The following is a 22,958-nucleotide window of genomic DNA, read 5'->3' as shown; positions in this document are numbered from 1 at the left end:
GTAAAAACCTCAACCCTCAAAAAAAAAAGTCATACACACCACCGCTCACCACACGCACGCACATTAAAAGAATAAGAGAATAAAAGGCAATAACAATTTACACAAGATAATAATGATAAATAAACATTAATTAAAAGCAAAACTAAAAAGATGAGTCTTGAGCCTATTTTTAAAAACCGGAACATTCTCTGCAGCCCTGAGCCCCTCCAGCAGACTATTCCAGAGACGAGGTCCGTCAAACTGAAAAGACGCCTCACCATGATTGTGTGTTTTACTTTGGGAATGACTAACAGTCTGCTGCCAGAGGAGTGCAGAGAGCGTGAGGGTTCATATGGTAAAAGCAATTCTGAAAGATAAGAAGGGCCAAGACAATTAAAACATTTAAAAACCATTAAAAGAACCTTAAAATCGATCCTGAAAGACACGGGGAGCCAATGCAGCGATTTTAAAACCGGTGTAATTATGCTCCTGCTTTGTAGTCCTCGAGACTTACCGTAAAATAACCATAAAAGTCCTGTCTGTAAGATATGAAGTAAACCATTTGTACACAGTGCCAGAGAGGCCGATGTTTAAATGAGCTAAAAGGACAGTGTGGTCCACTGTATCAAAAGCTGCGCTCAGATCCAGTAGAACCAACACTGTCAACTTAGAATCAAAATTTAATATAAAATCATTTAAGATCTTTAAAAGGGCTGTCTCTGTGCTGTGGTTCACCCTAAATCCTGACTGAAATTGCTCTAGGACATTGTGGGAATTAATAAAATCACTAAGCTGAATAAAAGCGAGTTTTTCTAAAATTTTGCTTAAAAATGGTAAATTGGACACCGGCCTAAAATTGTTAAAATCACTGGAATCTAAATTGCTGTTCTTCAGCAGGGGCCTCACCACCGCCCCTTTAAATGCAGCAGGAAAGACCCCCGTTTGAATTCTCTAATACAGTTCTCTAATACAATAAAATACTACACAATAAAACATATCCCCGGAACCCAAACCCTGATATAGAGGAGGATTTTCTTAAAAAGACCTGAAAGTTTAGCTACAAGTTCCCTGAAGGTCCATCAGAGATGCAAGCCTAGATTTGATGTTTTGGTGAAAGAAATGAAAACATGGTGTTAGTGTTTGTCAGTGTGCATCATTACTTACTCTTCATCTGGTTTGCTGTTGTACAAAACAGTTAAAAACATCAATGAAACATTTAAAATGATAATCTTTCAATTTAAAGCAGCAAAAGAAGATTCAAGCAGGCAGAATATCTCACATTCAAATGGAGCTGGAATTAATTTTCTAATAATTTTGTAGTTTAATGTTTGAAATATTTCGTTTCCTTTAATTGGAGATTATCTTCATTTCAGACTGTTTACCTACAAGGATATATTTGGTTATTAAAATGCTTCCAACCTATTTTAAACTTAACACAATTACAGCGCATCCAGAAAGTTTTCACAGCGCGTCGATTTTTCCACATTTTGTTGAATTGACTTGAATTTATTTATTTATCCAGCACACAGCTGAGCAACAACAAAGGCAATAACAAAACATAAAAGAAACAACGTACGAAAACCCGTTTGGCCAAAAGGGTGAAGGCAGAAGCAAAGCCCTCCCCTTATACCATTAAAAATAAAGAATGTATATATACATATACACACATACACATATATACACATACATACATACACATACACACACACACACACACACACACACACACACACACACACACACACACACACACACACACACACACACACACACACACACACACACACACACACACACACACACACACACATATATCTATATATATACACACATACACACCTACACATATGGGCATAATAGCTGTACAAGAAAAGAGAGAAAAGAAAAGGAAAAAAGTGCACAAACAATTTAACTTAATCACAAAATTTCAAAACACAACCAAACAAGTAAGAGTGAACAGTGACAAAATGTAAACCTAATCCTTCAACCTATAACGGTAAATATATTCTTTTTGTAAAGCCTTTTAAAACCAACCAATGTACCAAGTATTTTAATATTATCAGGACAGTTATTCCAAATATTAACACCCCTGATGGAAACACAATGACTTTTAACAGTAGTACGGATCTTCAATTTCTCAAATAATAGTGTTCCTCTCAAACTGTAGCTGGAGTCTCTCATTTTAAACAGATTCTGGACATGTAGAGGCAAAAGCTTATTTTTAACTTTATACATAATCTGTATTGTAATATAATCAACCAAGTCCCAGAATTTTAAAATTTGCAGACAAGCAAATAACGAATTTGTTGGCTCTCGATATGGTTTATTACTGAGTTATCCAGTCATGTGCCAGTCCCCTGATACCATACTTCTGTAATTTGTCCAATAGCAAGGTATGATCTATAGTATCAAATGCTTTCTGTAAATAAAAAAAAAACCCAACAGTATATTGCTTATTTTCAATCGCGTTGGTAATTTGTTCAACTCCATCACAGCCAGCGAAGTAGTGCGATTCTTTCTAAAACCGTATTGCTGCTTGCTAAGGATATGATGTTTAGTTAAAAAAATCGTTTAACCTAATTTCAAATACCTTTTCCAGAATTTTGGAAAACTGTGGTAAGAGGGAGATTGGCCTATAATTGCAAAAGACATGCTTGTAACCAGATTTTAACAATGGATCACTTTAGCTATTTTCATTTTGAAAGGAAATTTCCCAGTCATTAATGACAAATTACAGATATATGTTATATATATATAAGGCTTAACAATGCAATCAATAATATTTTTAATCAAAAACATATCAAAACGGTCACTATCAGTTGATTTTTTTTCCCTGTAAGTTTGTGAACTATATCAATAAGTTCTTTTTCATCGGTTCCTCTAATAAACATTGAATCACGAACTGTTTCTATTGTTTTGCTGTAATTCAAGGAGCACGTTTTGGAAGAAACAATTGAATTTGCTAAGTTTTTACCCACGTTAACAAAATAACCATTAAAATGATCTGCAATAGCTTTGTTTTCTTTAACAATTGTGTCAGTATTTGCATAAAAATAGGCAGGATATTCTTTGACATCTTTTTTCTTATTTATGATTTCATTTAACAACCTCCAAGTACCCTTTATATTCGTTTTATTTTTTTTTCTCCAATAAATCACTATAATACTGCTTTTTACATGATTGCATAATGTAAGTTAGTTTGTTTTTATATGACATATCTTATCTCAGCTTCAATTGTTCTAGATTTTAAAAACTGCTTATACAAAAAAATTTCTTTTTACATGCATTCAGAAGTCCCTTAGTGATCCATCTAACCTTTATCTTTGCTTAGCTTTTTTCCATTTTTTAACACACAAGGGCAATGTCTGTCATATAAATTAGAAATAATAGAAATGAATAATTCGAAAGATTGATCAACATCCTCAATGTAAATGTCACTCCAATTTTGCTGTCTTAAATCCGCCCTAAGCTTTTCCATTGTTTCCTTTGTTATTTTCCTTGTGAAGTTTGTAATATTAATATGGTCAATTTTATCAACCAATGAATTGAAAACAACAAAAACAGGCAGATGATCACTGATATCACTAAAGAGAAGTCCACCCATTATGTTTCCCGTAGTAATGTTTGTCAATATATTGTCAATAAGTGTTGATGAATTCCTAGTTATCCTAGTTGGATGAGTAATTACTGGATACAATCCCATACTAAATACAGAATTAATAAATTCATCTATGTGTGACTGACAATGAGGATTGAGGAAATCCATATTGAACTCTCCACAGATAAACAAAAGCTTATTATTTTTATAGGTGTTATACATATCTGTCAATTTATCCACAAAAATATTTGTGTTTGATCCAGGAGCTCTGTAAATACAACTTATGATTATGTTTTTTGATTTTTTACATTTAATTTCCACTGAGACACATTCCATAACATTATCAAAAGAAAAAGACACATTATTGACAATTTCACACTGATAACTAGAACTGACGTAAAGTGCCACACCACCGCCCCTTTTATTCATCCTATTTATAAAAAAAAGATCATAACCATCGAGCCAGACCATGTCCATGTGCTCATCCCTCAACCATGTCTCTGTAACCGCAATGACAGAAAAGGGGTTATTGACACTTTTTAAACAATCCTGAATTATGGGAAAATTCATAGGAAGACTTCTACTATTAAAATGTATAATGGAGAAAGAACCGGTTATCATGGAACAGTTCTTAAGTTGTTCCTCGGTAAAGTAATTGCAGTGGTGAGTAGTAATTTTGAGAAAAAAAACAATCCGGATCTATATTGTAATCAATGCTATGAGATTTGTGTTCAGAGTAATCAAACACTTTTACATCAACCTCCTGTGCAGCAAGTTGAAAAGAATCAATCGACATCATGAAAGGGTTGTAATCGACAAAACAAAAATGCGACTAAATATGATATGGCTATTTCATGTAAACCACTATGTGATATGGATTTAACCAAGAATTGTCTCATAACAAAAAAGGAAAATGAAACAAAAACTATTCTGTGTAGAATGTTGAGAAAAAAATTAATTTCGTCCATTTTGGAATAAGGCTGTAACATAACAAAATGTGGAAATCGTGAACTGCTGTGAAAACTTTCTGGATGTAATGATCCAGAGTCCCATAAATTTTACATGATAAACCCTAACCCCAGTGCACTTTTTATTCAATTTAAATTTTATTCACCTCCAGTAATAGCAGAGCTCCATGTTTTGTAGTATTCTAGCATTTTTCTGGGGTATTATTGACTAATTTATTATTGACAATAAAAAGTAACTTGTAAAATTAAATAATAGATTAATAAATAGCTACTTGCACCTCTAGCAGCTGTGCTACAGTAATCTGAATTTTACCTGCATGATGTATTTTCCTGGGAACAGCAGAGATGAGGAAAATAGAAAGTTACGTGATGAACTCAGAAGAAACACCTAAATCAATTACTGGAGGTCAGTGTCTGACTCTGAGTCATTGTCTGAGGCTCACCTTTGTAGTGGAACTGGTCCGACTCAGCTTCGGTGTGCTTGCAGGCTGAGGCAGAGCACTGCTGATCCACGTCAGCACACCAGTGCTGAAATACAACCAGAATGAACTGCGTGAACACGGCTGTGTCCAATTACTGATAAATCATGTTGAATCAGTGCTAAACTAAAGCATGATGGCCTGGACTGTTAACGTCTACCACAGTCTACAGTCCATAAATGACCAAATCTGTCACTATGAAGTCTTCCACCAGGAGCCGTCTCCAAAGTGAAGATGAATGTTCTCCCCATGTTTGACTGTGCTCTGATGTTTGGTGGGTTCTGTTCCCTGAACTTAACCCCTCATAGATTTGTGCTGCATTAAATCTTCATTGATTTGGGGTTGAAGTGCAGATGTGGCTATTTGTTCATTCTAATTTTCAAAAAGTGTTGCTATTCACTGTAATCTAACTAATTACTGTTTCCATTGTTACAGCGCTGTTTTCATTACTGATAGTAAAGTGTGGCTCAATACTATAATTGAGATCATTGAAGCCGTTATCTTCCAGAGACTCTCGGCAGACAAACTTATTTTATTTTTTTTTTTTTCATTTCTTTGGGGAGGGAGGGGCAGGACAACCACATACGTGGTGGTGATTGGTTAAGGATGAGTAAAATTTCATGGCAAACCAACCAATGGGAGAGGTGGGTGGGAGTACACACACACACACACACACACACACACACACACACACACACACACACACACACACACACACACACACACTGACATTAATGTTTTTAAACTGGAATTACAGACATTATTTTGTCCTCCTTGAAATTAAAGGTAAGAATGAACATGTGAACAAGCATCATTTAATGTTAGATTCATTTGTTGGCCTGTTGCAGCCTGTTGAGGTGCAAGTTCTAAAATACCAAGTTCTAAAATATCAATTGTTTGATTGTTATACTGTCTAAACATAGAAATGATAATACAAACTCGCTCATGGTACAGGGAGGCCCAAACAGGAAATGCCAAATTTTGAGTCCACATTGAAACAGGAAATGTCAAATGTTGAATACTTCCTGGATTGACAATAGAGGAGATCTCATGGGATCTCACGGGAATTCAGTGGCAGGTTGACACTGGAACAGGAAGTGCCAAATTTTGAGTCCACAGTGAAACAGGAAATGTCAAAAGTTGAACACTTCCTGGAGCTACAGCAGAGGATATTATCCTGTATTTCATTATGTTGTTAAGTTATATCATTCATTACATGTCCCATATATGACCTACTGCAGGTTTGGGGAAACACATAAAACAAATACAAATCCAATAATTTTATTACAAAAGAAAGCTATAAGAGTTATCAGTAATAAACTACATCATAAGCCAACAAACCCATTATTTGCCTGTTTACAAATTTAGAATTTCTGGGACTTGTGAGTAACATTGATCAATTAAAAACTCAGACTACTGTAAAAAGTCATTGTGTTTCCATAAAAGGTGTAAAAATGTGGAATAACTGTTCTGATAGCATTAAATTATCTGGTATGTAGGAGAGGTGATGGTCTAGTAGTTAAAGCATTGGGCTTGAGACCAGTGGATACTCGGTTCAAATCCCAACCTAACTGGAAAATCACTAAGGGCCCTTGGGCAAGGTCCTTAATCCCAGTGGTGGGCACAGTTCCGCTAACCACTAATTATCAAAGATAATGTATTCATTATTGGATTAGCTTTTCAGATAACTTTGAAAACCATCATCGGACCAATTATCTTCCTCTAAGTTTTGGATTTTTTTAGACCGCTAACATTTTTGCAGATGTAGCTTTTTATAGTAGATGCACAGTTCTATTCTCTACAAACAGAGAAGAGGTGGTTCTAGAAGAAACCACTCTATCCTCTGCAGGCAAAGGCGAACTGGACATAGAAAAGAAAAAAAAGCTCATTTCTTCTGACCCCATACTAACACACTGGCAGTATCACCCAAGTCATCCAGATTCATATAATTTTAACTTATGGTTAAAATTTTAACCAAGCTAATTTCGGACAATTTGTTTAAATTGACGTCATGTCTGAAGTTTTACAAAGTGAAAATATCAGATATATGTTTTAGTTTTAAAGTACTGAACTAATTTTAAAGGTTTTAGTGTGGACATGGTGTGTGTGCAGTGCATTCTGGGTAAACGTTCATGACAGGAGAAATGTATTTGAGATGCTCTGATCAGACTCCACACAGACAACAGCATTAAACTCTTTGTATATTGTGCCTAAAACTCTTGTCAATACATTCTCTGGGTTTATAGATGTTGTTATTGTGTTTGTTTTATGTAAAAATGCCAGAAGAAGCCCAGGTTGCTTCTCAAAGCTGAAAAGGCTGTTAAATTGTGATTCAGGCCATGTGATATAACCGGCGTCAAAATGCATAGAACACTGCCATCTACTGGCGACTGGTTATATCACAGTGTTGTTGACTGCAGGATTTTAAAATTATCTGTAGGTTTCCTAAACCTGAGAGACCACACACGTGGAGATAAAAAAAAATCATAGATCTGACAGGTTTAGTTGTAGAGTGTGTGGTGTCAGCCACACGATAAAAACAACACACACAAACAGATTTCACACATGAACATTCCCAGGTCAAACATCTCGCTTTCTGATTGGCTGCATGTTACCTTTAGCTCCTCACGTCCTTCTGAGCAGAGTGCACTTACAAACCACACACGGCAGGAATATCTGATAAGATTATATTTAGCGTCTTTACGATTGTCGGGGCGTTATCGGCCTAATTATCTTGCCATGTGAACCAGGCTTGATGTTATGATGCCACACAGAGTGACTGATTGATTCGTTGTGTTATGACACCGCACGGAGCGACTGATCTATGCGTTATTGACACCGCACCGCAAAGTTCAACGAGCAAAATACCAACATTCTGCCTGCAATGAACATGTTTTCACTATTATTTGATTTCTTTGTGCGACTGACATCGTTATTCAAGCATTTAAAAGGCGATTCATATTGCCACACAATTCCAACCACACGAGAAAGTTTTTTGACACAGTTCTTGTTATTGAAAGAAACCTCGTCTCCCTAATCTAACAGAGTTGTGATGTCATCACGCATGTGCTTAGGCGCTATCTAGCAGGATCTTGAAAATTTCTTTCTTTTTATACCAATGAAAAAAATGACGTTTTACAAAAGCACATTTATCTGTAAACACCAACACGTTAGTCCCTGGTCCCACTGGCGTTTAGGAAGATTTGTGTATGAATTGCACACAAAATTGGCTCATATTCTCTGAACAGCTGCAATATCCGTGAAACATGCTCGTATGATTCGGCTGACATCCACACACGTCCGCAATTATCCGCAGAGGCAAAGTTTGTCCATTGCCAGGATTTTTGAGCTGCACAAAACTTTGGTTGCGGATGTTTCTGTGTAGGCTCTCAGTTGTCCAGGTGGTTTCCATAGTAGAGAAGCTTGAATCTTCGATTGGACTGGGTTGCTTGACGTGAGGACGTTTCGCTTCAAATCACAGAAGCTTCCTCAGCTAAAAGTCTGACTTCTGTCTTGACTCTTGTAGAGAAGAATAAACCAGAAGCCAACAAAAGCTGGAGTTTTTAACCTAACCAGACCCCTCCTTCCGAGAGGCCGACTGCTATAGGCTAGTGACTAAACAATAGCTCTAATTAACACCTATTGTGCTCTAGTTAGCACTCTCCTAATGATGGGATGGAAGCCTCGCCTGATGGCTCCCTTGACGACTCTCCTGATGACGTGAATGACTCATTACCATGAACAAAAGACTGAAACTGCTTTGACCTGAGTACCCCATTGTAAACAGGGGACAAAGCGTGTCTGAGACCCGCCCCCCGGTTAAGGCTGGGTTTCAACTGTTTTACAAAGAATGCTTCCTTGACACCTCTCTCAAACCATTTCTTCTCTCTGGCTAAGATTTTAACTTCCTTGTACTCAAACGTGTGGTTAGTGTCTTTCAGGTGGAGATGAACTGCAGACTGAGTTCCACTGGCGACCTCTCTGCGGTGCTGGTATAGCCTCTTGTTTAAAGGTTGCTTAGTCTCACCTATGTAGTGTTCATTACAGTTTTCATGACATCTGATATAATACACTACATTGCTCTGTTTGTAACTAGGGATCCTGTCCTTAGGGTGAACTAATTTCTGTCTCAAGGTGTTAACCAGTTTAAAGTAAACTAGGATTTTGTGCTGTCTGAAGATCCTCTGTAGTTTTTCCCCTACTCCTGCTAAATAAGGGAGAGACACTCCTCTTCTTCTTGTCTCCGTCTCCTGTCTATCTGGTCTCTTTGTTTTCTGGGACTTCTGCACTTTGTCCAGGGACCATCGTGGGTACCCACATACTGTGAGGGCTTTCCATACAAGTTGTTGTTCTTTTGCCCTTCCCTCTGCAGTTGTGGGCACCTGTAGGGCTCTGTGTTGAAGAGTCCTGATCACCCCGAGCTTGTGTTCAAGGGGGTGGTTTGAGCCAAAGAGCAGATATTGGTCAGTGTGAGTGGGTTTTCTGTAAACCTCTGTCTGGAGCTGCCTGTTCTCTCCAATCGTAACATCACAGTCCAAGAAGGCTAGATGGTTGTTTCTGGCATCCTCACATGTGAACTTGATATTGGAATCCACCGAGTTGATGTGTTCTGTAAAGTCCTCGACCTCCTGTTGCTTGATTTTAACCCATGTGTCATCGACATATTTGAACCAGTGACTGGGAGAGATGCCCATGAATGACGTCAAGGCTGTCTTCTCCACTCGCTCCATGTACAGATTGGCCACAATGGGGGATACCGGAGATCCCATCGCACAACCATGGATCTGCCTGTAGTAATTCCCCCTAAACAGGAAATACGTGGTTTTAAGACAGATCTCCAAGAGTTGGCAGATGTGGTCTGGTGTGAGTTTGGTCCTTTCAGGTAGAGACACATCCTCCAGCAGTCTCTGCCTCACAGCTGAGATGGCCTCAGCGGTGGGGATGCAGGTGAACAACAAAGTCACACCAAATGACACCATAGTTTCATCTGCCTCCAGCTGCAGGTCCTTGATCCTCTTCACAAAATCTAGTGTGTTCTCCACATGGTGGTCTGAGTTACCCACTAGAGGAGCCAAAATCAACTTGAGGTGCTTGGCCAAACTGTATGTGATGGAATCTGTGCTACATACAATAGGCCTGAGTGGCACGTCCTGTTTGTGGAACCCTAACCCTAACCTCTAACAGTTTCTGAAAAAATTCTGATGGAAAAAAGCCCAAATCATTCCGCCATTTCCTGACAATGAAAATCCGCAGAGGGGGTGGACCACTCCTCACTCAAAGCCTGCTCACATGCGAATGACGCAACCGACAGGCGTGGGAAAAACTCACGCATGCGCACGAGGGTTCAAGCTTGTCTGACGCAATCACACGCAATCAAATCAGACGCAATCAAATCCATATGGTTTTTGAAAAAGATAATACTTTTCTAATAGACCTCGTAATTCCTCACAAATCCTCCCCAACTCTGTAATTAGAAAGCAAATGTAATTGAGCATCTGACGCAGATGGCGAAGCGCGATATAAATGCAGTCCATTTTCCATTTTGGTACCTTAGTTGGCTTAAAAAGACTTTTTAAAAACAACATAATTACTTGTTGTAGTATGAAGAATTAGGTTAATTGAGTTTGTTACTGTTTTTTTATTGTGCATTGTGCACAATTGTTTGTTCTGTTGTGTTGAGATATTTTAGTTCACTGATTAATCTATATTGCCTGTGCTTGTTTTTTCTTTTTGGTATTTGTTGTTATAAGTGTATATATATGGTGTGTGTGTGTTAATGGTAAAAAGGGTGGGTGTTCATAAGCTTTTGCTTCTACCTACACCCTTTCAGTCGCACAAAACTGTGAAAATGTTCTCAAGTTTTTTGTTTTTGTTTTGCAAGATTTTGTGTTAAGTATGTGTGTGTGCCGAATAAATTCATTCATTCATGTTGTTTTTACACTGGTATGTTTATCCTCTGTAAGATTTTTTGTGTACCTTTTTGTTTGTCTCAATAAAAAAAGAAGAAAATTTAAAAACAAGAAAGAGGAGATCTGACATGAAACCTGAAGGTTTTTAGCCATGCTAATGCTCCCCAGAAGCATTTACTGAAAAAAGTCTGAAGGGCCTAAATGAGATACTGAAGAGCATCGCTTGTTCATGCCAGCGACATATACATATTATCCATAATAATATATCAAATTGATGGGTGTCTTCTCTCACATTGTTCCAGCAATGTTTTCTGTTAATAATTTATTCTATAGAGTGTACATTTGTTTACACTTGTGCTGACCCTCAAAACATGAATCAGTTGTAAATCATTAATTATCCACAAACTGTTAACTGCAAAACGTGAATACTGAAAAAAATCTCACAAAACATGAACGTAGGGTCTCACAAAACGTGAATGTCATTCATAATATATATTTATTTTTTCAGTTTAAGTAGTTTATGGATTTCAGTTTACAGATTAATTACTCCCGGAAATCTTGATCGCAAACCCTATTACCACAATTTTTGGGGGTGGGGGGGGGGTGCAGGGGGTGCTAGCCGATGAGGTAGGGAGCTGATCCGAGTGAGCGCTTGCTTCTGTTCTGGTGTCAAGCGCTGGCCCCACTGGGCATGTCTCGCTTCAGGGACAGGTGAGGAGTTTGACTGGGATGGTCCATCTGCCAAACAGTAATGTACATGTCAGAACTCAGGGAGGGAACCTCCGCTGGAGACTCAAGTTTGAAATATATTCAGAAATTTCACGGCTCAATAAATCTTAGAAAAACATTGTAGAAAACACACAATACTAGTTTCTAACCTTAGGAAGGTAGACAATGAGCTACAACTTTATAAATATGAGACGTCGTATGAGTTGGAAAAATAATACTGATCTGAGCAAGCAGACGGCGGAGAAATAGAAGCGTAGCGACCGTCTACAAAGTGCAAAAACAAGACACCAGAAAAATATTCAATAAATTCAGGTGTGGTGTTAATAAATTCACTTAACACATCAATGGAACATATCACAAATGCAATTGAAAACAAACAATCTACCGGAGGGTTTTTCCAACTTACAGAAAGCCATCATCTCCATAGATCATACCTTATTATTGGATAAATTATGGAAGTATGGCATCAGAGGATTAGCTCATGATTGGATCGCTAGTTATTTGTACAATAGGCATCAATGTGTTCACATTGGTGGGATAAATTCTGAATTTTTGAGGTGCACTTGTGGTGTGCTCCAGGGCTCAGTCCTTGGGTCTTTGTTATTTCTTTTATATATTAATGACATATATGTTTAGTTTCTGAGTTTGTCATTATGGAGAGGGAACTACAGAAGTTTAAAGAATGGTTTGATTCAAACAAATTGTCGCCTCACTTTGGTAAAACAAAGTGTATCATATTTAGAAATAAGGCCAGGAATTTATGTATAAATGTACTTGAACATGATGTTGAAATTGAACTTGCAAATGAAACTAAATTTCTTGGGGTCTTTATTGATAATAACATAAGTTGGAAAACACATAAATTATATTAAATCTAAAATGTCAAAGATCATTGTCATTTTGTATAAAGCACTAGACTTCCTTTCGCAACACTCAGTTACTATATGTCATTCATTACTTGTTCCATACATGACCTACTGTATTGAAGTATGGGGAACCACCTACAGAACTAATACAAATCCTATATTTTTACTTCAAAAGAAAAGCTTTAAGAATTATTAGTAAGAAACCATATCGTGAGCAAACAAACCCATTGTTTGTCCGTTTGCATATTTAGAAATTTTGGGATTTGCTTGAGGCAGCACGGTGGCTTAGTGGTTAGCACTGTTGCCTCACAGTGAGAATGTCGTGGGTTCAATTCCTGTGGCCTTTCTATGTGGAATTTGCATGTTCTCCCCGTGTTTGCGTGGGTTTCCTCTGGGTGCTCTGGTTTCCTCCCACATCCAAAGACATGCAGGTTAGGTGGATTGGAATCTTTAAATTGTCCGTAGGTGTGTGTGTCTGTGTTTGTTTGTCTGCTTGTGGCCCTGCGACAGACTGGCGTCCTGTCCTGGGTGTACCCCACCTGTACCCCACCTCGTGCCCTATGGCTGCTGGGATAGGTTCCAGCCCCCTGCGACCCTTAATTGGACTAAGCAGTAGAAGATGAATGAATGGGATTTGCTTGATTATAACATAATACAAATTATATTTAAAGTAAAAAATAAAGTTTTACCAAAACATGCCCAGGACCTGTTTAAAATGAGGGACTACAGGTGTAATTTGCGAGGAACATTATTATTTCAGAAGTCAAAGATTTGAACTACTGTTAAAAAGTCATTGTGTTAATATTTGGAATAGTTGTCCAGATAACATAAAATCACTCGGTAATTTGGTTGGCTTTAAAAGGCTCTACAAAAATTATTTAATTACATGCTATGGCATGATGAATTAGATTTTTTTGACTTTGTTTTGTTTTTGGTGCATTGCTGATTACATGTTTCTGAAATTTTAGGTCAGGGATTAATTTATACTTTGTATTAGTTATCATGGGTATATGTATAATTTTTATTTTTGGATAAAGGGGTGTGCATTTACAAGATTTTGCTTCTGCCTACACCCTTTCAGGTGCATGGGTGCATTGTTGGATTATTTTCTTTGTAAGTTTTTTTGTTGTTTTGGATTTGTGTGCGGTAATAAATTCATTCATAAATTTATAAAATGGTCTTCTGCTGGTTATACTACAGCACTCAGTTTGGAAAAATGTGTAAAAATTTAATTTTAGTGAATTACTGATTTTTATTGCTCATTGTATTACTTATTTTAATGATTTTCAAAAAAAATCACTAAAATTAAATTTTTGCACATTTTTCCCAAACTGAGTGCTGCAGTGTAACCAGCAAGAGACCACTGATGTGTGTAGTAAATTTTGTGTCACTGCACCGTATAACATTGACGCAATTGAAAATTTAAACAATGAAAAATTCTCCAAAGTTTTTCGCAGTTTCTCCAAAGTTTTTCATTCAGTTTTCCAAATTGAGTGTTGTAGTATAACCAGCCAAAGACCACTGATGTGATCAGTGAATTTGGTGACACCACATATGAAAATATTGAATATTTTTTTGGTGTCTTGTTTCTGCACTTTGTAGACACGCTTCCATTTCTCTGCTGCGTGCTTATCGAGGCAACATCGCTGCCAGTTTACTTCCATTTCTGTTGTGAAGCAGCAACAGAAATCAATCATGGATCTGGTGGAGGAGGTGAAGGCATTACGGCTCCAGAACGCTGAGAAAGACCGGCGTCTGGTGCAGCTGGAAAATAGAGTGGCTGAATTGGAGCAGTACACCAGAATTAACGACGTCATCATCACAGGTCTTCACATCAAACCACGGTCCTACGCACGGGCGGTAACAGATGAGAGCGGAGGGGAGCCCAGTGAACAGGAGGTCAGCTCTGTGGAAAAACAGGTTGCTGATTTCCTCACATCTAAAGGTATAGAAATGGATTTAAATAACATTGAAGCGTGCCACCCTCTGCCCCGGAGAAATGACGGTGATAAACGAACCGTCATCATGAGATTTATCAACAGAAAACACAAAACAGCACTGTTAAAACAAGGAAGAAAACTGAAAGGGACAAACGTATTCATCAATGAACATCTCACCAAACGGAATGCCGACATCGCCAGGAAAGCACGCTTCTTAAAGAAACAGGGAAAAATCCAGCACACATGGACTTCAAACTGTAAAATATTCATCAAACTGAACGGATCACCAGAACAAGCAAAAGTCATAGCAATAAGGAACATCGAGGAGCTGGACAAATATGAACAATAGGTATGAGGACTCAAACACATCACAGCACCATGATGTAGACTGGAGCAACCCACTCATCCACATCATCTACACCCGGAGACAAGAGAGACATAATGACTAAGGACATCTTTCTACTCATCACTAATTGAAGAAAATAAGAACAACCCCAGGTTTCTTTTCAGCACTGTAGCCAGGCTGACAAAGAGTCAGAGCTCTATTGAGCTGAGTATTCCATTAACTTTAACTAGTAATGACTTCATGACTTTCTTTGCTAACAAAATTTTAACTATTAGAGAAAAAATTACTCATAACCATCCCAAAGACGTATCGTTATCTTTGGCTGCTTTCAGTGATGCCGGTATTTGGTTAGACTCTTTCTCTCCGATTGTTCTGTCTGAGTTATTTTCATTAGTTACTTCATCCAAACCATCAACATGTTTATTAGACCCCATTCCTACCAGGCTGCTCAAGGAAGCCCTACCATTATTTAATGCTTCGATCTTAAATATGATCAATCTATCTTTGTTAGTTGGCTATGTACCACAGGCTTTTAAGGTGGCAGTAATTAAACCATTACTTAAAAAGCCATCACTTGACCCAGCTATCTTAGCTAATTATAGGCCAATCTCCAACCTTCCTTTTCTCTCAAAAATTCTTGAAAGGGTAGTTGTAAAACAGCTAACTGATCATCTGCAGAGGAATGGTCTATTTGAAGAGTTTCAGTCAGGTTTTAGAATTCATCATAGTACAGAAACAGCATTAGTGAAGGTTACAAATGATCTTCTTATGGCCTCGGACAGTGGACTCATCTCTGTGCTTGTTCTGTTAGACCTCAGTGCTGCTTTTGATACTGTTGACCATAAAATTTTATTACAGAGATTAGAGCATGCCATAGGTATTAAAGGCACTGCGCTGTGGTGGTTTGAATCATATTTGTCTAATAGATTACAATTTGTTCATGTAAATGGGGAATCTTCTTCACAGACTAAAGTTAATTATGGAGTTCCACAAGGTTCTGTGCTAGGACCAATTTTATTCACTTTATACATGCTTCCCTTAGGCAGTATTATTAGACGGTATTGCTTAAATTTTCATTGTTACGCAGATGATACCCAGCTTTATCTATCCATGAAGCCAGAGGACACACACCAATTAGCTAAACTGCAGGATTATCTTACAGACATAAAGACATGGATGACCTCTAATTTCCTGCTTTTAAACTCAGATAAAACTGAAGTTATTGTACTTGGCCCCACAAATCTTAGAAACATGGTGTCTAATCAGATCCTTACTCTGGATGGCATTACCCTGACCTCTAGTAATACTGTGAGAAATCTTGGAGTCATTTTTGATCAGGATATGTCATTCAAAGCGCATATTAAACAAATATGTAGGACTGCTTTTTTGCATTTACGCAATATCTCTAAAATCAGAAAGGTCTTGTCTCAGAGTGATGCTGAAAAACTAATTAATGCATTTATTTCCTCTAGGCTGGACTATTGTAATTCATTATTATCAGGTTGTCCTAAAAGTTCCCTAAAAAGCCTTCAGTTAATTCAAAATGCTGCAGCTAGAGTACTGACGGGGACTAGAAGGAGAGAGCATATCTTACCCATATTGGCCTCTCTTCATTGGCTTCCTGTTAATTCTAGAATAGAATTTAAAATTCTTCTTCTTACTTATAAGGTTTTGAATAATCAGGTCCCATCTTATCTTAGGGACCTCGTAGTAGCATATCACCCCAATAGAGTGCTTCGCTCTCAGACTGCAGGCTTACTTGTAGTTCCTAGGGTTTGTAAGAGTAGAATGGGAGGCAGAGCCTTCAGCTTTCAGGCTCCTCTCCTGTGGAACCAGCTCCTAATTCAGATCAGGGAGACAGACACCCTCTCTACTTTTAAGATTAGGCTTAAAACTTTCCTTTTTGCTAAAGCTTATAGTTAGGGCTGGATCAGGTGACCCTGAACCATCCCTTAGTTATGCTGCTATAGACGAAGACTGCTGGGGGGTTCCCATGATGCACTGTTTCTTTCTCTTTTTGCTCTGTATGCACCACTCTGCATTTAATCATTAGTGATTGATCTCTGCTCCCCTCCACAGCATGTCTTTTTCCTGGTTCTCTCCCTCAGCCCCAACCAGTCCCAGCAGAAGACTGCCCCTCCCTGAGCCTGGTTCTGCTGGAGGTTTCTTCCTGTTAAAAGGGAGTTTTTCCTTCCCACTGTAGCCAAGTGCTTGCTCACAGGGGGTCGTTTTGACCGTTGGGGTTTTACATAATTATTGTATGGCCTTGCCTTACAATATAAAGCGCCTTGGGGCAACGGTTTGTTGTGATTTGGCGCTATATAAATAAAATTGATTGATTGATTGATTGATTTACAGAGCTCCTGGGACAAATATTGACACCTTTGAAGACATTATCTTAGGAATGTACAACAAAATCAACAGAAATAAGCATTTATTTGTCTGTGGAGATTTCAATATAGATTTTTTAAACCCTCACAATCATCCACAAATCACTTCATTTATAAACACCTTGTACTGTTTAGGATTGTTTCCAACCATCATTCATCCTAGCAGAATAACTATGGACTCAACAACTCTCATTGACAATATTTTAACTAACGTTATATCCGGTAATCTTAGTGGGGGACTACTGGTCAGTGATATCAGTGATCACTTGCCAGTTTTCTCAGTCTTTGCATTGGAGGGTTGTTGTAAGTATCGAAGCAATACCAAATTCATGAGTAGAAAAGTAACACCTGAAACAATTGATAATTTAAGGGAGGATTTATCAAGTCAGAATTGGTCAGATGTTTTTGTTGATGATGTTGACAGGTCATATGATGCTTTCATCTCCATTTTTTCCAGTTTGTATAATAAACACTGTCCATTTGTTGACAAAATATATAGAAATCAATATAGCAACAAACCATGGATAACTAAGGGGCTTCAGAGGGCATGTAAAAAGAAAAACGTACTATATAAACAATTCATAAAACTACGAACTAAGGAAGCTGAAAGTAAGTATAAAACATATAAGAATAAGTTAATCAATATAAAAAATATATTATAATGAGTTACTTAATAAATAACATCAAAAACACATGGAACATATTAAATGAAATAGTAAAAAAGAATAGAGTAACTAGAGATTATCCTTCATTTTTTCAGAGTAACAACTACATCACGATTGATAACGACGAGTCTATTGTTATATGGCTGGGGGGGCCTGGCTGCCGGTTTGTTTGTCTTTTTGTTTTCCTCCCAGGTGGCGTGCATTTGGGACTGAGTGGCTGTGTTGCTGAGGCTGTCAGGACCTCACCCTGATCACCTGCGACTCGTCAGGACTCACAGCTGAGGTGCATCTGGATGGATTGGAGCATGTTGGCATTTAAGACTGGAGTGCACAGTGTGTATTTGCCAGAGACTCGACCTTGTGACCAGACGGGTGAGATCGTCGTCTCGGGAGCCATCTCATCAGCAGCGGATGCTGAGAAACGTCCAGGTTTGATGCACAGTCTGTGAAAGAGGAGGGGGTGAGGTCTCACGCTCGTCAGCACACTTCCTGAGGTACGTTAGATTTTGTGACTAACAGTTATACAGTCAGTAAATGTGGTGTCCCTCACACCTTATTGTATTGAGCTGTTTGTTAGTCATGTATCAGCTTCCACTGCGGTGGAGTTTTGTGAACTGGATGTTCCATGCCTGCAGGTTGGAAGCTGATCAGCAATCAAGCCAGGAAGTGTTTGCTGTTTGTACACCTTTAAGTGTTCTGTGTGTAGAGTGTGGACTCACATAATGGTTCCTTCTTTCACAGACTCGGTTGTTGCGGCCACCTGGGGGGTGTCGGCGGGGTCCTTGGGTCCGAAACAGCTTCTGGCTCCGGACCATTAGCGCTGCTGGGAGCGCACCACGCCAGGCCGCACCTTTCTGTTATTACATTTTCACTGTTATGTATTAAATTCAGTTAGCCTTTGTACCGTGCTCTGCTTATTTCATACTGGGTCCTTCAAACGCTGGTCGGTTCTCCGAGCTGCGTCCGACACATAACATCTATTGCTGAACACTTTAATGAATACTTCGTTAATGTGGGTAAAAATCTTGCCAGTAAAATTGACTCATCAACTAATAACTTCTGGGTAAATAATTCAACGTTTAACAAATCTGTTTCAATGTTCATTGGTGGTACTCATGAAAGGAAAATACTTGATCTGGTTCATGGTTCAAAAAGTAAGAAATCGACTGATTTTAATAATTTGGATATGGCTTTATTTAAAAAAGTTATTGATTGTATAGTAAAACCGTTCAATTATATTTGCAATATGTCACTAAGTACTGGTAAATTTCCTTCTCAAATGAAAATAGCCAAAGTAATTCCTCTGTTTAAAACTGGTGACAAACACACATTTTCTAATTATAGACCTATATCACTCCTGCCACAATTTTCCAAAATTTTGGAAAAAATATTTGCTAAAAGATTAAATGATTATTTACTGAAGCATAACATCATTTGTGAAGAACAATATGGATTCAGAAGGTCTCGAACTACATCACATGCTTTGATGGACTTTGTGGAAAGTATAACAACTGCAATTGACAATAAACAATACTCAATAGGTTTTTTTTTTTTTATTTACAGAAAGCGTTTGACACAATTAACCATGGAATACTATTAATTAAACTGCAGAAATATGGAATCAGAGGTCTGCCATATGAATGGATAGCTAGTTATTTACAAGGCAGATTTCAGTATGTTTAGTTCAATAATACAAATTCTGAACTCAGGGATGTCACATGTGGGGTGCCGCAGGGCTCAGTGCTGGGTCCTTTGTTGTTTATAATCTATATAAATGATATAAGTTGGGTGTCGAGTTCACTGAGATGTATCCTTTTTGCAGATGATACAACTGTGTTCTGTAGCGGTGAAAATCTTGAACAGCTTCTGGACATAGTGGAGAAAGAACTGGAAAAATTTAAGGTTTGGTTTGACGCTAATAAGTTGTCACTCAACCTTGGGAAAACTAAATGTATTATATTTGGAAATAAACAGGCACCCAAATGTAAAAATTTAACTATAAACAATAAGGAAATTGAGTTAGTAACAGAGAATACATTTTTAGGTGTTATAATTGATAATAAACTTAGCTGGAAACCACATATAAATTATGTGAAATCAAAATTGTCAAAAACTATAGCCATTCTGTATAAAGCCAAAGACCTACTGCCGCAAGAAGGGTTACTTACTTTATATCATTCTCTGATGGTACCATATATGACATATTGTGTTGAGTCATGGGGAAACACTTACAAATCAAATACCAATCCAATATTCCTTTTGCAAAAACGAGCCATACGAATCATCTGCAATAAACAATATCGTGAACCAACTCATTCTTTATTTGTGTCTTTAAATTTATTAAAATTCATAGATTTGGTCGATTACATTACAATTCAAACTTTATTTCGAGCGAAAAACCAAGCCTTACCGAGACATGTCCAGAGTCTGTTCCGATTGAGGGAATCCAGATATAGTTTAAGAGGTTGTGCAATTTTTATGAAACCATCAGTAAGAACAAATGTAAAGGGTTTTTGTGTGTCTGTGGTTGGGGTGAGGAAATGGAACAAATGTTCAACAGAGGTTAGAATGAGTAGTACCTTAGTAAGATTTAAGAAACTACTCAAAAAGAACATCATGTCTAAGTATCATAAAGAAGCAAATATAATTTGATTTATATGGAATGTTCAATTTATAAGTGGGACTTATTGTATATTTGAATGTGTGGGTATGTATATGCGTATGTAGATATATAGATATGGGTAGGTGTATATGTATATGTATATAAGTGACTGTGTATATGTATGTATATAGTTATGTTTGTAAAGTATATAAGTATGTATATAGGTATATGTGGCACAGCCCAAGCAGAGGGTCACCCCCAAGAGCCTGGTCTGCTTGAGGTTTCTTCCTTATAGGGAGTTTTTCCTCACCACAGTTGCCTAGTGCTCGCTCTGGGGGTTGGTAAGGTTAGTCCTTACTGGCGTAAAGTGCCTTGATTCGACTTTCTTGTGATCTGGTACTATATAAATATAATTATAAGTGAATAGTATATTGATGTGTATGTCTGTGTGTCGACATGTAGTAGTGAATTTGTATTTATGTAAATATGACTGATAAGAATTGTTGGACTTGTATGAGCAGGGGTGGGCGCTAATAAGCTTTGCTTCAGCCCACACCCTTTCGGACTCACTAGTTTTGTCTGTTTGTTTGTGGAATTGTTCATTTTTTTCTATTTGAATATTTTGTGTGCCGAATAAAAACTTTGTCACTTGTCACTTGTCATGTCGGGTCCGTTGGTTGTGTGAAACTTCATGGCTGTTGGCGCATTTTACCATAGAGATAAATTGTGTATGTGCGAGTGGTATTTGCTGTTGAATTCCAGATTTAAGTAATTATTTGTTTGAATTTCCTTATATTTCTATTGTGGGGACCTTAGTGTGGCCTTCAATTATTCATAGGGTTTGGATAATATCACCCGGGAGCGATATAAAAACCAAATTAGCAGAAGCAGGACTGCCATCTACTGGATCCTCACTGCTGTGTAGATCCAGTAGATGGCAGTGTTCATGGCAGTGTGAGCAGCTACACATTTGCTAAAAGTGCTGAATCACAAATAGAATTTTTAGTTTTGAAATTGCCTTTTTTTACAAATGAAAAAAATGACATATTTACACATACAGATTTATTTGAAAAACCCAATACATGTAACATTTCAGTAACTTGTTGTGTGTTATACTGACCAGCCAACCACTGATGCGCTAAAACCTTCAAAATTAGTGCATTACTTTAAAACTAAAACATATAGCTGATATTTTCACTTTGGAAAATGACAGATGTGACGTTAACTTCAATAAGTTGTCCGGAATTAGTTTGTTTAAAATTTTAACCATAAGTCAAAACTGTATACCTGTGCATGACTCCAGTAATATGCCGGTAGGTCTGTATGGTGTTAAAAATAAATTATCTTTTTTTCCTTTCTTCCTCTTTTTCTTTCTTTTCTCTCTGCTCACCAGGTGTCTTTTGTTGAAAGAAGGCCGATCTGAGACAGAAGTGCTGACTTGTTGTCAGTAGCTGCCTGCCAGTGTACTGAAATCAATACTGAAAGTTATTGATTTAGCTTTTATCTGTAACTTCTGCTAAATTTTTTAGACGTTTATTGGTTTAGCTTTATAAAAATTAACTCTTCAGTTAGCGGATTAACGGTTACCGAAGCTAACTTTTTGGTTAGCTGTGCCCACCAGTGGTAGTGATCATGATCGATGTGATGCATCTTGGGGTTTCATGATGGATTTTAATATTATTTCTCACTTTGTTGGCAAAACCCACTGCCTCACATTTCTGAGGCATTAAAAAAACAAAACAGTAGTGAAAGTGAAAAACTTACATCGATTCCATTGTCCGCTATTGATTGTTTACACACCAGCCAGCATTGGTAAGCCCATTGAGCAGAGTTCCCATGTGCAATTGAGTCAAATCTAAGAAATTAAATAAATTATTCTCACTGCTAAAGTGTAAAATTCCCCCACCCAAAAACAAAAACAAACAAACAAGTTAAATAACATATATAATTAAAATATAGCCATAATTAGTGGTGCACTATTGTAATCTGTTTTTACAGGTAAAAAAAAAAAAAAAAAAAAACCCAAACTGACACCTTGGGTTGCCAGAATAATTCTGTAAAAACAGTAAAACAGTTACAAAAAAAAGCAGTCCTTTTCTGTTGAATTAACATCATTGCTACATTTAAACTAATTATTTCAGTAACATTTAAATGCAGTTGTCACTTTTTATGTGTTTAATCTGTAATGCGTGGCCTTGATTCGCCTAATTAAATAAATACATTAATGCTTTCTCAACAAAAACTTGAGATTTTGAAATGAGGACAGAGACTGTTGTTTTCACTCCTAACTCTGAAATTCCTGGGTCTATCTGGAGATAAGCTTTGGACACCACCCCTGTGGGCCTCCACACTTTGGGCCCCACACCATATCAGAACTGTGACTCAGAGGTTCAAAGGAGCCCTTGCTTGTTTATCAGTTAAATTACGGTCACTATGAATTACATGACATTATAAATGCTTCACGTCAGAATCTGAACTGCCCCAGGC

At 37.6% G+C, this 22,958-nt stretch overlaps 1 protein-coding gene across 4 annotated transcripts in view; it reads right to left on the bottom strand.

Moving 5' to 3' along the window:
- LOC117521509 (cyclic nucleotide-gated cation channel beta-1-like) overlaps nt 1-22,958 on the bottom strand; it is a 167,311-nt gene that overhangs the window by 110,211 nt on the left and 34,142 nt on the right. For all 4 annotated transcript variants that reach the window (XM_034182848.1, XM_034182840.1, XM_034182826.1 and 1 more), the window contains exons 5-7: nt 4,989-5,073; nt 4,859-4,875; nt 1,144-1,158 (exon numbers count right to left, since the gene is read on the bottom strand). In XM_034182848.1, coding sequence (XP_034038739.1) covers nt 1,144-1,158; nt 4,859-4,875; nt 4,989-5,073 — 117 coding nt within the window. The remainder of the gene's footprint in view (nt 1-1,143; nt 1,159-4,858; nt 4,876-4,988; nt 5,074-22,958) is intronic.

Source organism: Thalassophryne amazonica, chromosome 2, assembly GCF_902500255.1.
Source record: "Thalassophryne amazonica chromosome 2, fThaAma1.1, whole genome shotgun sequence".
Lineage (NCBI taxonomy): Eukaryota > Metazoa > Chordata > Actinopteri > Batrachoidiformes > Batrachoididae > Thalassophryne > Thalassophryne amazonica.
This window is presented reverse-complemented; position numbering and strand designations above follow the sequence as displayed.